Source organism: Candidozyma pseudohaemuli (assembly GCF_003013735.1).
Source record: "Candidozyma pseudohaemuli strain B12108 chromosome Unknown scaffold00016, whole genome shotgun sequence".
In the NCBI taxonomy this organism is placed as follows: domain Eukaryota; kingdom Fungi; phylum Ascomycota; class Pichiomycetes; order Serinales; family Metschnikowiaceae; genus Candidozyma; species Candidozyma pseudohaemuli.
This window is the reverse complement of record NW_020194450.1, coordinates 174947-190679: the sequence shown is the minus strand read 5'-3', so window position 1 is coordinate 190679 and position 15733 is coordinate 174947. Positions and strand designations below refer to the sequence as shown.

The following is a 15733-nucleotide window of genomic DNA, read 5'->3' as shown; positions in this document are numbered from 1 at the left end:
TTTGTGAGATGATGATATTTACAGAATCAGAGGTTCAATTCGTGGGAACTGTAACGGACCAAACACAAGGTCGTACCCGTTATGCAAAAGAAGTCTCAGCAGGGGCCCATATTCCTCGAGCCGTTGTTGTTCTCGTTCCTCTTGAACCAGAGTCAGTGCCAAGATCAGCTCATCACTATCATCTTCCTCGACTGGCTCGCTATCAGTCACCTTGGGATTTTTTCTGCTTTCAAACTCCTTGATGTCAGCAATACATTGCTCGTTACGAGCTTCCCAGTTTTCATACTTCAGCACAAGTCGCAGAAGCTCGGCGGCTGTGGCTTGCCGTTTCCACAGAAGCTCTGCCGCATCCGACTTATCGTTGATATACGTCATTTTGGGCAAGTGACGAGCCCAATTGTTTTGCTGAAGAAGCATCAATTGCATTCTGAAGTTGTCGACCTCGTTGGCGATTCGGTTCTTGTCAGAGCCTGTCATGGATTTCTCATCTCGTTTCATCTTCCGGTGGAAAGGTAGATACACATCATCGCTGAGTGGATCACCTTTTGTTCGCTGCCTTCTCGGAAGCACGATCTCCTTTCTGGTTATCTTTGTCGATTTCAGGGTGGCTTTCCTCTCTGGCAAACGGCTCATGTCGCCATAGTACGTGAATGGACGCCTTTTGGAGCTCCCCTGGTCGATAAACATCGGGGCATCCTTATACAACACAGCGTTGGAGCCGTCGAAGTCAAAAAGCCTGGAGGCCCCTTTAGACCGCTCCTGCAGCCGCAAGCGACGCTTCTTCTCCATTAACGGTGCTTCAGCTACGCTTGAGTTGGTCCTAGCGCGCCCTAGAAAAAAGCTACCAGTAACTAACCCTCCGCGAGATATCAGGATTCACCACAATGAATTTCCGGAGAAGAGACCGGAAGCCAGACGGCCCGGTGTCGTCGGATGAAAAAGCGGAGGCCAGAATCTTGCGGCCCCGTCGCGGTCACAGGCTTTTATCTCCCAAGTTGATCTTGGGTCTTTTGGTGTATTTCCTCGTTATCATACACTTTTTTGAAAGGGTTAGGGTGAAAAGCGCCGTCAACGTCTGCCAATGGGACAACTGGGAGCATTGGACCGGCGAGAAAGCTGAAAACACACCTCATAGAATTGCTTTTATTGCCGATCCCCAGCTTGTGGATGACCATACGTATCCTAAACTACCCAGGCTCTTGAGCTATATTTTGAGACGGATGAGTGACAATTACCTCCACACGAACTACAAATTCATGCAGCATTACCTTGATCCAGATACGGTTATCTTCTTGGGTGACATGTTTGACGGAGGACGCGAGTGGGATGACCCTATGTGGTTAGATGAATACAAGCGCTTCAACAAGATCTTCCCCAAAAAAGCAAACAGAAGATCCATTCGCTCGCTTCCTGGTAACCACGACATTGGATTCCAGAACATCGCCTCTCACAATGTCGAGCGTTTTGCAGCATATTTTGGCGAGCCCAATGATTTCTTTGAGTTGGGCAACCACACGATCGTTCAATTGGATACGATATCAATGTCACACGAGGATCCTGCCATACATACACCATCTAGACAGTTTTTGAGCTCATTGAATTCGAAAATCAACCCAACAATGCCCAGAATGGTGTTGACACACGTTCCGCTTTACAGAGATCCGAACGTTGAAACGTGTGGCATTGGAAGAGAGAAAAGTCGCCCATTTCCCCTCATGAGAGGACATCAATATCAGACTGTGATTGACTTTTCGTATACCCTGCAAATCCTTTCGCAATTGTCGCCCGAGATAGTTTTCAGTGGAGACGACCACGACTACTGCGATATGCATCATGTTGATTACAGCGATAATTCCAAGACTTTGGCTCGGGAGATTTCCGTGAAGTCCGCCTCCATGACTAACGGTATAAAGTATCCGGCTATACAACTTCTTTCGTTGAACAATCCTTACGATCCCAACCCCAAGTCAAAGCTAGCATCCCCAGACGACACCACAACCTACAAGACCAAGATGTGTTACATGCCAACGCCTTACACAGGTGTCAAGATCTACGCACTCAGTTATCTCCTTGCCGTGGGCATTTTGGTCGCTTGCATAGTATACCCAGAACGTATCGAGATATATCTCGATCAGTCAGCTGGATCCTCGCTGGTTTTACCGAGGTTCTGGCAGCATTGCATGGTTGAGCATGAAAAGCATCACACTTTCAGGAGAAGGTTGAACGAGGTAGGCTTCCACAGTGCTATCTTATTGTGGTCGATATTATGCATTTTATCCTTATACAATAGAAAATAAGAACGTCTGTCCTCGATTATTTGCGCCCGAAGAAACGCTCAAGGTAGTTTGGCGAAAAGTCTGTTCTCTTGGAAATGTACTGTCTGACAGTGTAGATCTTCAACTTGGCCAAGTGACCCTCCGTGATCAATGAGTTGATCAAGTTTGGCTGCACAGTAAACAAGTTACTGATTTCCTTAAGAATCTGGAAGTTTTCTGTAAGTTCAGGAATCTCCCAAGTGTCAATGACTGACTGATAGTTGATCACATCCTGAGTCAAAACAAGACCACCATTGGAATTGACTTGGAATTTCTTGAAGTGATCGAGCAAAAGTTCCAATGAGATCATACCAATCTTGATCAACACATCTGTTAAGTTTTCGTTGTTCAAGTACTTCGAAAGGTACTCGTAGACATTGTCTAGGAGAGTTGTGACTTCTTCACAGACATCCGTGTACACCTTGTTACTCATGCTTGCGTCATCACAGACGAAATCCTTCTTTTTCTGTTTTTGCAAAATAGATGTAAGTTTCTCGGTGACGAGCTCAACAGTGGCCGCCAAGATCAAATTTAAACTCTTCTCGCACCGGGCGACATAGTTGTTGGTCAAACTGATCATCCTGTTTCTGATGGCAGGGCTGTTGACAGCACAAGGAAGTATGATTTTCTTGATGCAAGCTGATAGAAGACGCAAAACCTCCGTTGTTAAGTTAAATGTTTTCATGAATTCGAGGTCACACTCAGGCTTCAGTCCAGCAACGGAAAGCTCGAACTTGGCTCTGTCAAAAGCAACCTCGAGGCCACCACCAATGTAAAGTCCACCGAAATCCAAAAGAAGGATTTCAAGCACTTCAAGGGAATACTCAGCAGACTTTTGCGGAGCGAGCTCCAAGATTCTCGCAATGGCCTCAATGGCAAGTTTGATAATCTGTTGAACTTTGGTGATGTTGACTTCACCAAGCTCCATGTATTCTGTTTTTCTTTGGGCCACATCCGCTGACTCCCGAGTCGAAAGCGGTCTCTCTGGTAAATGCATTTTCATAAAGTCTTTAAATTTGTCAAGACGCTTACGCTTGATGAAGTGGAAGATGTGCTTTTCACCAGCATTTAGATCGCCTGATATTAGGCCATTGCTAGCATTTTGGTTGTTTTGGTTTTCCCATTCCTGAAGAGCATCTTCAAGGGAACGTTTCGTGATAGCCTTTTCGTTGAACTCGGTGAACCTTGTAGCAAGGAAGAAAATGTAGCGTTCCAACATGTCCTTCTCCATGCGAAAGTATGTATCATCCGAGAGATAGTCAATGAACAAGTCGTAGTAGCACTGGTCCAAGGTGACTGCAAGCTCATTATTCTCGTCGTAATCGTTGAGGGAGAAGTACTCTTTCATGTCCTTGGTGAAGTCACCTACAAGAACGTACAAGGCATGTAGGAGACGAACGTGGACCAAAGGACCGTGAGGCAGCGAATACAGCAAAAGAGTGGAGACCTTGTTGTTGATCATCTGGGCGTAGATACGCTGAAGGAGCATTTTGAGCACCGGCACAGGCTTTTCGAAAACCTGTTGGATGACTCTCAGCTGGCCACGAATGGAAACCTTGAGTCTGTCAAGGAGAATCTGAGTCTTTTCTTCGTCAAAGAGACTATGCACTTGGAAGTTAGGATCAGCAAGTTTCGTCCAGATGGCCTCATCTTCGAGAATGGAGACTCCTTCGTCTTCGTCTTCTGTTTGCTCAGCCTCGTTGAATATGTCACTTTTGTTCATGAAAGCCAGAACCACACTGGCACCGCCGTTGAATTCGAACATGATGGTTGCAATTTCCCGCATTTCGTCGTAATCGGAGTCCTCGCTGGCCAATTCGTATCTTTCCACGAGGCCACGCTCAAGAAGCTCGGAGTATTTCTCAATTGTAGTAACACACTTGCTCACCTTGGGGATATTACCCGTCATTGAGTCGATTTTCTTCGCCAAAGTGAGAAGATTCTTCACGGTTCTGGCACATTTCATCTTCAGCTCGGTGTCTCTGGCGGTACGTAGCTTCTCGAGTGGATCGTACTTCTCCTTGGTGTAGAAACCGTGGTAGGACCGAATCAAGAAGATGGTATCGACCGACCGGTCACGGGAGTTGGTGATCCGGTTGAGCTTCTGGTTCAATGGGTCAATGACATCGGAAATATGGGAAATCAGCGTGTCCAAGTCGTCAAACAGAGACACAATCTTCTCAACCTGACCAGACAACTTGAGCACCTGTTCACTGTGACGCAATTCGAACTCCTCCACGTCTTTTTCGGTTTCCTTGAGCTCCTTGGTAGACTCCTCAGACAAGTGCTTTAAGTGACGAAGCGTCGACTCGAATGTACGAATGTACGGCTTGGGATCCAAGTACTCGAGGTTTTTGACCTCTTGACCCTTCAAAATATGGTCTTTGCTCAATTCCTCCACAAATTCATGAACTGAAAGGCCATCTAGAAAGTTGTCAAGACTGAGAAGACGGCGCACGTCCTCGTCAAGGTCGTAGATGGCAAAACTCATGAAGACCTGGAGGTTGGTGTGTATTTGGAGCTATGTGTTGTTGAGACCTGTACACCCATCAACACATGGAATGCCCGATCGGGCCGTCAGATACGTGGGATTTGGTGAGTTTTATTAATTGGGAAGGAGAGATTTTTTGTTTAGTTGATTTCATTGGGTTCAATTTTTATGTTTGTCGAGTTTTGTGATGTTTTGTGAGTTCGCTGGTTTCAATGATCTTGAGAATGTATGAGGCTGTCTCATACTTTAGGTCTTTGAATGGCACTTTTAGACTAGACGGGATAATTCAGCTCTTCAGATGTTTAAGCTTCTGAGTTTGACAATCGTAGTTGCTTTATCTAGTCTGTTGATTTTTGTTGTGACTTTTACATTTATACCTCATTCTTTCATTTCTTATGAATCTCGAAAACCAGAATCAAGAATAACTACCGGCCTATCGACCAGTCAATGAAAAATCATTAATAGTTGATTAGCTAAGATCATTGAAGGTTTGTCTCTTTATTTGACTCCCAAATTATACTAAGGCAACATAGGCTTTGCCAACCTTTCACTTACTTCTCTTTGTCTTGTTGGATCGCTTCCCATCTACATTTTCTACATCTGTAACTTGAAGATCAAGACGTTCAGTATATACCTATCTCGAGTCAACCACTTAGGCGGAAACCTTGAAGGTGGTGTGACATCTACCACAGTACTGTCTGTCAGGGTGGTTGGCCATGAAAATACCAGCACCACAGTTAGGGCACTCTCTTCTCAATCTCTCAACCTTACCGTCGTTGTCAACCTTGTAGTAGGTCAAGACAGCCAACTTGTGCTTTCTGTGCTTGTGCTTGATCTTCTTTGGGGTGGTGTAGACCTTCTTCTTTCTCTTTCTACCACCACCTCTCAATCTCAAGACCAAGTGAAGAGTGGACTCCTTCTGGATGTTGTAGTCAGACAAGGTTCTGCCGTCCTCCAACTGCTTACCAGCGAAGATCAATCTCTGCTGGTCAGGAGGAATACCCTCCTTGTCCTGGATCTTGGACTTGACGTTGTCGATAGTGTCGGAAGACTCCACCTCGAGGGTGATCGTCTTACCGGTCAAGGTCTTGACGAAAATTTGCATATTGGCTTGTCGGCAGCTAAAGGTGCTTCTTTCTTACCAAATGGTGAGGAGCTGAGTTTTGAAAGCGAAAGCTTTTTCAGCGCGAGCAGACCCACGAGGTCACGTGCACGCAGATGGCGAGGTGCAGCACAACTGTGTGTGACTGGCGCGACGCACAACGTGACATGAGGGTCAACCGTTAGGGCTCGCGCCCTGAGCATACATCAGCTTAGGCTGCAAATGCATCACCCCATCAACCCATTCTTCTCGGTCATTCTCGGTTTATCTTGGTATAATTGTCGAACGACCCCTCCCAGGCACAGTAGAACATTGCCTGCCTCTACCGTCAGCCTCTCCATTATCTCGTGGTCATTTCCTATCTGGGACGACCAGCATTTGACGAATCTGAGCAATCCAGCCAGTTCAGTTCGGTCACCAAAACCCAAATATTATTTCCGGTCCCTTCTTTTCCGTGCAGTTGTAGATGATTGGCGACTCTGTTTTGAAGAACCGCCTGAAACTCTACCACGAAAAGGCCCCTCGTCGGCGCCAAGTGGAGTTGCCGGAGTTCAAGCTTCCAGAAGAACGGAGGCCATCTGCGTTCAGCCGCTTCTTGCACTTATTGTGCTGCAGAAGTTAGAAGGCAATTCGAAACTAATACCAATCGTCATCGTCACTTTCATCGTTTTGCGTTGCCTTCTTGGCTGCAAATGTCAAGGCCCTTCTGTTGACCAACCTATGACGGAACATCCACGTCTCGAGCCCCTCCACAGGGAAGTCTGTTCCTGAGCCGCCGAGACCCTCGAACCCCACAATCCGGGCGAGTTCCTTACCTTTCCTATACGCAATCACCACAGGAAGCACCTTGAGCTGAAGCTTAGCCACCAAGAACGGCGCCAGGCCGGCCTTGATCGCCAATATTCTCACGTCAACGTGTTTTTCAGCCACAGCAGCCAACCGCTCGTTCATCACCTTGCACCGGGCAAACTCAGGCTGGTGGAAATGCACCATACACACATCTGCCTTGGTGACGAGGTCCATAAGCTCTTTTTCGTCATTCACAAACGTCACCAGCCCCAAATCCTGCCCGAGCTCGTGAGCGGCACGGTCGATCTTGCCGAATTCACGCTTTAACTCCGCCAAACGGGCCTCTCTATACTGAGCCAGCGACTCCTCTGCGTCGTTGTCGAGCTCTTCAAGCAACTGGTCCAAATCAGAATCCAGCTCGTTATCCGAAGCGCCTCCGGTCGCCCGAAGCGCCTTACGCTGGTACTCCTCCACCGCCTGGGTCTGCTTTCTGTCCATGAAGAGAGTTGTTTACTTCGCACAGTAAACATCGACATGAGTTGACCAACGACGCAGAAACAGAAAATTGGCATCATTGCCTCGGCAAAAGTTCATTCCATAAACAACAAATCGTCTTTCTCATCACATCTCCTCGAGAAGCGCCATGACACGCTCTAGCTTCTCCTTGTTACTGGCCACTAGCTGCTTGTAAGATCCAGCGGGAACGCCTTTTTCCAAGAGGGCAATGCTGGCAAGCACGCTCTGGTCGATTTGCCTTACGGTGGCCAAAATCATCTCCAATTCAAGCAACACGTCGGACATGGCGTGGGGGTATTTTGGAGAATTGAGCTGAAGAAAAGTGGTGTCTGCGAAGTACCATGCGAACCCCAGATTTCGGGATATGGCATGGGTTGAAGTCACCACGGTATATTTAAATTTGGGTGGGTTTAGAGTATGAATATATTAATAGCATGGCGTTTTGGGAGTTTGCGTAGTGATGGTGATGTTGGGTAACTGGGATGTAGGTGGTCTAGGTGAGACCCATAGTGAAGAGAAAGACAGGATAGAGATGTGATTTGGGGATGTGATTTGGAGGAATTGATTTTCGTACAGTGGGTTCGTAGATGTGAGACTTTAGAATTTTATTCGAAATTTGAGGAAAGCTTTCTGAAACTAGTCGTCTCTATGTGGGTAGGTGACTACATCGAAAGCACCAAGAGAGCATCACATAACTCATGAAGAGATGGAAATTATGCAAAAACCCGAGAAACATGGAAACTCTTTTGATACATATTTGGTTTTCCACAGCATCTCCATAACCTGGAAACACTCTGTTTCTCTTACCCAACTGAGTGATGAGGTACTCCTCTGAAATATTTCAACAAAGTCGTTCCAACCGCCCTCAAGTCCTTTCTCTTCATAATACCCTTCCCCCTAACAACTTCTACCCCCCTAGACAACTACCACACTACACATCTCTCAATGCAAGTCTATAATGCTATATGCTGAATGCTCGTTCGTATGCTATGAGGGCTAGCCCTCCATCGACACCTCGCGGTACCGCTGTCTATCAATTTCCCGTTCCTTGATCACCTCCACCAACATCTGGCGCAACTGGTTGTTTTCGTGGATGAGCCCGATCTTGGCCTTTTCGTTGTCGTTGAACAACCCAAGAAGATAGTTGAACTCCTTGCAGAGCTTGAGGTACGCCGACTTCATCGTGGTGTAGGTGCCCACCATACGGCTGTGGTTGGCCATCTCCCGCTTGAGCGCCGCCACAGTGTCGATGTTGACGTTCTGGTGATCTTGTGTTTGTTCATGGATGCCGTTTTGGATGCCCTGTGGGTCTTCTGGAGACGAGTTCAAAGAGCCGGGCCCGTCTTCGACAAACTCCGGAGCGGTCCAGTCGGTTTCCTCTGGAGAAAGCAGCTCAGGGGTCTCTAGCTTGACGTATTGGGGTCTTTCTAGTTCCAGAAACGCCTTTTCTATAGCGGCGTCTATGGCTAGATCCGGGTAAAGCAGATTGGAGGGCGCTCCGTTTGCACTGAACATCTGAATATCCGGAGTTTCTTGTCCCACAGGAACATCCATTGCAATTGTACCGAAATCCATGGAAGTCGAAAGTGATCCAGAGAGGAATCTATATGCGATGCCTGCGATGCCGCGCACGTGATCTAGACGACAACAATAGCCCTACACAAACAAATACCTCTTTAACGTAATATATTGCTAGTCTATCATGTCTCGTGAATAAATAGTCCCGTAAATCCATGCAAAACACCGCCACGTCGGGGCCCATGTGAGGTCCAGGTCGTGGCATAAAACTCCATGCTCACCGTATGCACAAACCGTGCAAAACAGTAGTTATGCTAAATCTAGCTCCGGCTAAAGTAGCTGCCGAGCTTGGTGACCTCCGAAAGAACGCTCGAGGTCTTCTCGCCAACATCGTGGATCACCTCGTGCGTCATGTCGTTCACCTCGTCTATCTCCTTCATGATGGAGTGACCAAAGCCCTTCACAAGGACGCCACTCTCCTCCCACTTTTGTGCCACCAGCTCCAAGACGCCTTCAAAGCCTCGCTTGCCGACCTGGGCGTTCTGGCCAAAGCGCTCCACAGACCAGTCCTCGATCTTGTTGCAGATGCCTGAGAAGGGAGAAAACGCCGTAATCTCGGCCTCCTGCTGAAAGAGGGTCCTACCGGCGGGCATCCTCTCGTCCGGAGTGTAAACAACGGTTTCGTTCACAAGAAGGAGGTTCAGGAGCGTCATGTTGGCCAGCTTCATGATAAGCTTTCTGTTCACCAAATCCACCTCGGAGACTTCTCTAACAAAGGAGTACTCTTCTCCTCCGATAATGGCACGCAACCATCTGGGAACTGCCTGTTTGCAGGCGATCAAACGTTCTGTTTTAAGCACATGTCTCTCTGGGTCAACCTCTCTGTTAAGAATGTCCACAGAGACAACATGTGTAGAAAGCTCGTTTGGGTACTTGACCCAATTGGCGGCAGAGACCTGCTCCCACGTGTAATTGAACAAATGTGAGCTTTCGAAAATCTTCATGGTAAATAAAGATGTGGGCAAGATTATGCGGATATGTGAGTATATATGGTGGAAAAAAAGGAAAAAGAAATGCGCATGTCCTGTGACCGGGGGAGTCCGGGTGTGGAGGTTTCTGGGGCTGACGGGCACCGAATGTGGTGATTTTTCGGGATTTCTGGAAGACGACATTATCGTAGATTTGGTATTTTGGGATATCAATTGGAGTTTCCTTTTGCTTCGATTGAATCAGGGAGATGCCGTTGTAGTCGCGACAATGTCGTAACAGCCTCGGCCAGGCCCCGAGTTATTTCAGCCCACCAAAGCGATAAGTGCAGTTTCGGAGGCTGATGGGGTACTTTTAGTGTGGGACAACACGATAAGATAGCAACTTAAAAGAATCAGGAGGAAAGGGTACGTTTTACATGGGACTTGATGGCCACCCCAAGCGACGACATTTTTGCAACCAATCCCGCAGTGGCCGAGGATGAAAAACACCAAGAACCAGTGAACAATGAATACGCCTTTTAGGTGTGTTTTTGAGATTGACGGAGTTTATCATCTTTTGTGGGTGTTCTGGAGGATTTGAGGGATTTACTCCGATCGTACCCGGGACCGACTCTCTGTGAGCCAACCTTATCGTATGCTAGTATCGTGTGAGTATAGACCACTCTGGGGTACGTTTCTGTCGTACTCGTATACACTGTAGGTGATTTTCGAAGGTTGCTAGTCGTTATTGAATACAATGGATGTCGTTTAAAAGCAGATTGCGTTGTTCCTTGAAAAGCCACATCTTCATCCACAATCCTTCCCCAAGTGTGGCACTCATGGAGGTTCACATGGGAGTAGATGAGATTTCCAAACTTTTGATACTTCTAAGCTTTTTCATTTTCTCTCTTTCATAAAATTTCCCAATTCTATAAATCCACCACTTCCCGACTTTTCCCTGTCTCCTGACCGGTTATGTGGAAATCTGCACAACTGTTAAACCGTCCTGTCATGACTAGAGTAAGCGATCTCGCAGGTCACCAAAACGGATAAATCCAGCGGGACCACCACTGACCAAATTCATAAAAAGGTCAATTTCGAAATTTTCATCAACTTCGTATTCTTCAAATCAAAAAACGTCAATAGTCTGAAGACCATCTCCGGGTGCTCGTAACCAGTGTCTACCGTTTTCCGTTACTAATACCCTCCAGTCTATGCGCTTGAGAACCAGACCACACAGTCTTAGAAAGCTGAGAAGGCGATACACCCGTGCACCACACACATATCAAGCGCTTCATTTCATCACCTACTCCACACATCGTTTTCTTTTCCTTCCAGCATGCTTAGACTGTTTTTCAAAAAACCCCTACATTTACGGGGTCTTGCCTCGGCCGCCGCCACCCCCAGCGCCCTGGCCGCAAAAGCCCCGGCACCATCATACAAAACCACCGTTTTGCCAAACGGCCTTACAGTGGCAAGTGAATACATGCCAGGTACCAAGACCGCCACGGTCGGAATGTGGATCAACGCTGGCTCCCGTGCCGATAATCCCATCAGCAGTGGAACTGCGCATTTTCTAGAGCATTTGGCTTTTAAAGGCACCGCCAAACGGTCACAGTACAGTCTAGAACTCGAGATCGAGGACTTGGGTTCCCAGATCAACGCTTACACCTCGAGAGAGAACACTGTATACTACACACGCTGTCTTCTGAAGGATTTGGAGCAGAACGTTGATATCTTGAGTGACTTGTTGACGAAACTGAAACTAGAAGCCAAGGCTATTGAGAGAGAGAGAGCCGTCATTCTTCAAGAGAGTGACGAGGTTGACAAGATGTTTGACGAGGTCGTTTTTGACCATTTGCACGAGATCACCTTCCGCAAGCAGGATCTCGGCAGAACCATCTTGGGACCAAGAGAGAAGATCAAGACCATCAACAGAGACGACTTGGTCAACTACATCAAGACAAACTACAAGGGTGACCGCATGGCGCTCATCGGTGTTGGCTGCGTTGACCACGAAAAGCTTGTGGAGACCGCCAACAAGTTCTTTGGCCACATTGAAAAGAGCCCTGTTCCATTCAAGCAGCATGGCGACGATATGCCCGTGTTCCACGGTGCCGAAAGACTTATTCAAGACAACTCCTTGCCTGTGACCCACGTGGCCTTGGCTGTGGAAGGCGTGAGCTGGTCAGCCCCTGACTTCTTCACCTCTTCTGTTGCCAACGGTCTTATTGGCTCTTGGGACAGATCCATCGGGGTGGGCTTGGACTCTCCTTCCCCATTGACGGTAAAGGCCGCCATGGGAGGCCCAAACAACCAGCCTATGGTCAACGCTTTCATGGCTTACACGACATCTTACGCTGACACAGGTTTGATGGGTGTCTATTTCACAGCAGACAGCAACACAGACATGTCCTTGTTCACGAACGCTGTTCTCAATGAATGGGCTCGTTTGAAGGCGGGCGACATCACCGAAGAGGAGGTGGAGAGATCCAAGGCACAGCTTAAGGCTTCCCTTGTTTTGGCTCTTGACGACTCCACCGCTATCGCTGAAGATATCGGCAGACAATTGGTCAATACCGGTTTCCGCTTGCTGCCTGAAGATGTCTTTGAGAGAATTGAGTCTGTTACAAAGCAGGAGGTTGTCGATTGGGCCAACTGGAGACTCAAAGACAAGCCTATCTCCATTTGCGCTTTGGGTAACTGCAAGACATTGCCCTCTCACAAGGAATTGACGGCTGGCATGGGTTGGTAAGTATAGACGTAATGCATGTATTTAACGAGATATTAGGCTACTGGCTCTTCTTCGTTGACAACGTCAACCTCAGCTTCTCCTTCTTCATCATCTGAATGCACCTGGTCCTTAAATATGGATTCTGTAGGAACCCGCTTCATTAATTGCGGTGGCTTGAACAAAGAGCCAATGCTCTCGATCCACCTGCGTCTCTTCTCCATAAGTGCACGCAAACCACTGTTAGCAGCTTGCTGCTGAGCAACATTGACTGTGCCTTCAGGTGTCTTCTTCTTTCTGCTCTTGGCCTTGAGTCTTTTCGTGTAGGCTGTGTTGACCTGGTTATCCAAGTCCTCTAATATAGTACAATATTCTTGGTAAGCGAGCTGCTCCTCGAGAACGGGAACAAGCACCTTCTTTCTTTGTCTGTTGCGGACCACGGCGCCCTTGAGTTCTTCCTGAAGAACACGGATTTCGGCACTCACTTCGTCGTCCTCTTTGTGAAGGAGCCATTCGTCGCTGTCAATGATGCTGCCTCCACGTTTGGCCTTCTCTCCCTTTGTAGGCAAGTTCATGAAGATACCGATGTACTTGAGCTCACGTTTAAGTCTCTCCTCCATGGAGTAGAAATCATTAACCTCGGATGTGACTCTGTAAGCGTCGCTATCAAGCTGTGTGGCAACATCCTCATCGAGCGACATGTTTGCTTCGGATCTGTTATCTTCACTTTTTATGGATTCCTCGTCGTCGTCTCTTGCGCTTTCTCCCTTGGCTTCATGTATACTGAGAATAGCGGAAAGCAATCGACTGGAAAGAGGTCCCACAGATACATCTTCTGTTAGAAGCTTTTCGTCATTGACTTCATCTTGAGTTCCCTTGGGCTTATAAGACTCCAATGGAGGCTTCTGTGGTGCTGGCGAGCTCAACTTGGAACGTAAGTTGGCGTCCTCCTCGGCCCAAACATCAGCATAGAACGGCCCGAGTTTTGGGATCAAATAAGGGCTTGTGGCCGGATCGTAATCGCCTTTTTCGAAACCCGGCGGGAGCACGTACTTCTCGTTAGCAAAATGAATGTCGTCGTTGGAAAATGGGCGGAAGAAGGATTCAATGTAGGATTGATAAGTTGTGAACTGAACCTGGTTGGAGGGGGCCTTGTGTTTGGAGAAATCAGTGTTGGGAATTTCACCAGGAAGCAAGTCCTTGAGGTCGTTTTCAGGGTACGAGGCCACACCATACTTGCGTTTGAGGTAGTCTTTACCCTGAGTATCGAGGCCATTGTTGTCCTCGGAAAAGAGACCAAGCTCGGCGATGGCATCGGCTGAAAGCGTCTGCGATGGAACAAACTCAGACTTGGGATTCTTCAACCTGGTATCGTTTTCGTGTGTGTAAGAGCCTCTTTGTTCAGGTGGAACTGGGTCGTCTTTTGTGTTGATTCTCTCTGCTGGCTCTTCGGGCGGCGGCGAAGCCTTACGTTCTTCACCTTGCTCTTCTGCATCTTCAAAGTTGTCGTTAGCATCCTTGAGCTCTGCCTCCTCTTCTTCATCACTCTCATTCTTATCCACCTCCATAGCATCTTCGTCCTCCTTGTCCGATTTCAGCTTTGAACTTTCAACCTTTCTCCTCTTGGCCAACGGTATACTCTCGTCTTCCACGTCGTTCTCCTCCTTTTCCTTCTCTTCTGTATTCAGATCCTCACTGAGCTTAGCCTCCACCTTGTCTAGCAAAGCCTGGTCTCTGTCTTCCGCTTCCTTCAAGTTTTTGCCCAAGTTCCCTAGAAGCTTTGTCAAGTTGTAAAGTGTGTTTAGATTTGGGATTTCTCTTATCGCCTTGCCGTCCAAAAGACCGACAGACGAGTCGTACTTGAGCCTGAGCTCGTCTATGATATCATCTAGCGTGGTTGTTGCCGAGGACATGATGATTTGGCGTTTTGTGGTAAATTAGAATCTATTTCTTGAAGCGAAATGGAACTCTGTGATAATTGTAGTGTTTAGATGACCTGATGGATGCAAGGTAATCTGATAATGGATCTACTACGGTGAACAAAACATGCGGTGGTGCACGGGTGCACCTCTGGTCTGGAGCCTTCACTAGGAGATCTGATTCAAATATATGGTGAGTGGATTTGGGTGAAAAATAAGAGTTATTTCATTTTCCCTTTCTTCTATTATTCTTTGATTGAAATTTATTTGGATTTCCCATTTGAAAAGTCTGGATCTCACTTGCAACTTCGTTATCACTGCGCATATCTATATCTCCATATCTGATTGAACCGTAATTCACCAAACTCTAGATCCCCTTATCTTCCAAAACGCCCTCCTTCTACACTACCTTCCAAAGGCCTTCTATATTATGTACATGCTTATGGGGTGAGTTTCTTGACGAACTCCTGGTCCTTTTTCTCGATCACCATGTCGACAACCCGCTCCAGAATCAGGAACTTCTTCACTGGAGCGTCTTGGGGTCTCTTCCACTCCTCGGGGAACACCGCCTCGGGCTTTCTGGGCTGCGAGTGTCTGGTGTTGACGGGCACATCTTCCATGGAGTCAGACATGTCCTTAGCGGCTTTCAAAAGCTTGTTGAACGTCTCCACGAGCCAGCGAGCGTTCTGCGTGGCAACGCCGTAACGGGCAGTCTTCATGTGGAAAACGTTGTTTTTGTGGTTGAACTTGTTGCCGGCCAATACCTTGAACTTGTGGGCCTGCTTGTCGTCGAGCCCAAGGTCCTCGAGAGCGACGTTCAAGGAGACTTTTCTGTTTTCCGTCGACAGCATATCGTCAGAGAGATCCGTGTGGAACTTCAACTGAAGAGGTGACTGAGATGGAGGCTCGTATGCCTGGCGGTACTTAGCTAAAAGCGGCATCTCGTGGGCAGCAATACGATGGAGCTCCTCGAGCTTGCGGTCAATGTGAGGGGTTTCTCCGCTTGGACGGACGTCGATATTGGACATTTTAGGCACGGGTGGTCTCACCACGTTGTTCAAGATGTGTTCCTTGAAGTTGTCCAACTCGTAGACATACTCCAACTTGGGTCTGATTTTGCCCAGCAACTTGGCGTACGTCAGCAAAACAGCCTGTCTCTCCTTGTCGTTGGGCACGTACTTGTCGCCCATGGCGGTCTTTCTGAGTCTGTGCAACTCGAAGATTCTGTCAGCTGGAAGACCCTCCCATTTATGTGGATTGAGGTAGACCAAATCTTCAGACAGCTCGGGCACGCTGGAGCGGAAACGGCACTGCAGGACGGACCTGCCCAGCCTGTGGATAGCTCTAGAAAGCATGGGGTTGGAGTGTCTACTTGGTGAGGTAG

At 47.7% G+C, this 15733-nt stretch overlaps 10 protein-coding genes across 10 annotated transcripts; 2 read left to right on the top strand and 8 right to left on the bottom strand.

Moving 5' to 3' along the window:
• Nucleotides 1-18: 18 nt before the first annotated feature.
• C7M61_004653 (uncharacterized protein) lies at nt 19-789 on the bottom strand (the record flags this gene model as incomplete). The annotated part of the gene is made up of 1 exon (XM_024859970.1): nt 19-789. One exon carries the CDS (start codon nt 787-789, stop codon nt 19-21), a length of 771 nt encoding a protein of 256 aa, XP_024711922.1.
• Nucleotides 790-884: 95 nt separating this feature from the next.
• Nucleotides 885-2188, top strand: C7M61_004652 (putative lipid phosphatase; the record flags this gene model as incomplete). Its single annotated transcript, XM_024859969.1, has 2 exons — nt 885-2112; nt 2136-2188. The coding sequence occupies 2 exons, from the start codon at nt 885-887 to the stop codon at nt 2186-2188; spliced, it is 1281 nt and encodes a 426-aa protein (XP_024711921.1).
• Nucleotides 2189-2313: 125 nt separating this feature from the next.
• Nucleotides 2314-4806, bottom strand: SEC10 (exocyst subunit; the record flags this gene model as incomplete). The annotated part of the gene is made up of 1 exon (XM_024859968.1): nt 2314-4806. One exon carries the CDS (start codon nt 4804-4806, stop codon nt 2314-2316), a length of 2493 nt encoding a protein of 830 aa, XP_024711920.1.
• Nucleotides 4807-5458: 652 nt separating this feature from the next.
• On the bottom strand, nt 5459-5911 carry UBI3 (ubiquitin-ribosomal 40S subunit protein S31 fusion protein; the record flags this gene model as incomplete). The annotated part of the gene is made up of 1 exon (XM_024859967.1): nt 5459-5911. One exon carries the CDS (start codon nt 5909-5911, stop codon nt 5459-5461), a length of 453 nt encoding a protein of 150 aa, XP_024711919.1.
• A 633-nt stretch (nt 5912-6544) lies between these two features.
• Nucleotides 6545-7498, bottom strand: C7M61_004649 (uncharacterized protein; the record flags this gene model as incomplete). The annotated part of the gene is made up of 2 exons (XM_024859966.1): nt 6545-7187; nt 7323-7498. 2 exons carry the CDS (start codon nt 7496-7498, stop codon nt 6545-6547), a joined length of 819 nt encoding a protein of 272 aa, XP_024711918.1.
• A 711-nt stretch (nt 7499-8209) lies between these two features.
• C7M61_004648 (uncharacterized protein) lies at nt 8210-8788 on the bottom strand (the record flags this gene model as incomplete). Its single annotated transcript, XM_024859965.1, has 1 exon — nt 8210-8788. One exon carries the CDS (start codon nt 8786-8788, stop codon nt 8210-8212), a length of 579 nt encoding a protein of 192 aa, XP_024711917.1.
• A 263-nt stretch (nt 8789-9051) lies between these two features.
• Nucleotides 9052-9735, bottom strand: C7M61_004647 (uncharacterized protein; the record flags this gene model as incomplete). The annotated part of the gene is made up of 1 exon (XM_024859964.1): nt 9052-9735. One exon carries the CDS (start codon nt 9733-9735, stop codon nt 9052-9054), a length of 684 nt encoding a protein of 227 aa, XP_024711916.1.
• A 1450-nt stretch (nt 9736-11185) lies between these two features.
• On the top strand, nt 11186-12454 carry MAS1 (Mas1p; the record flags this gene model as incomplete). Its single annotated transcript, XM_024859963.1, has 1 exon — nt 11186-12454. One exon carries the CDS (start codon nt 11186-11188, stop codon nt 12452-12454), a length of 1269 nt encoding a protein of 422 aa, XP_024711915.1.
• Nucleotides 12455-12486: 32 nt separating this feature from the next.
• Nucleotides 12487-14343, bottom strand: NGG1 (histone acetyltransferase; the record flags this gene model as incomplete). Its single annotated transcript, XM_024859962.1, has 1 exon — nt 12487-14343. One exon carries the CDS (start codon nt 14341-14343, stop codon nt 12487-12489), a length of 1857 nt encoding a protein of 618 aa, XP_024711914.1.
• A 446-nt stretch (nt 14344-14789) lies between these two features.
• Nucleotides 14790-15704, bottom strand: C7M61_004644 (mitochondrial 37S ribosomal protein mS35; the record flags this gene model as incomplete). Its single annotated transcript, XM_024859961.1, has 1 exon — nt 14790-15704. One exon carries the CDS (start codon nt 15702-15704, stop codon nt 14790-14792), a length of 915 nt encoding a protein of 304 aa, XP_024711913.1.
• Between the last annotated feature and the right edge of the window lie 29 nt (nt 15705-15733).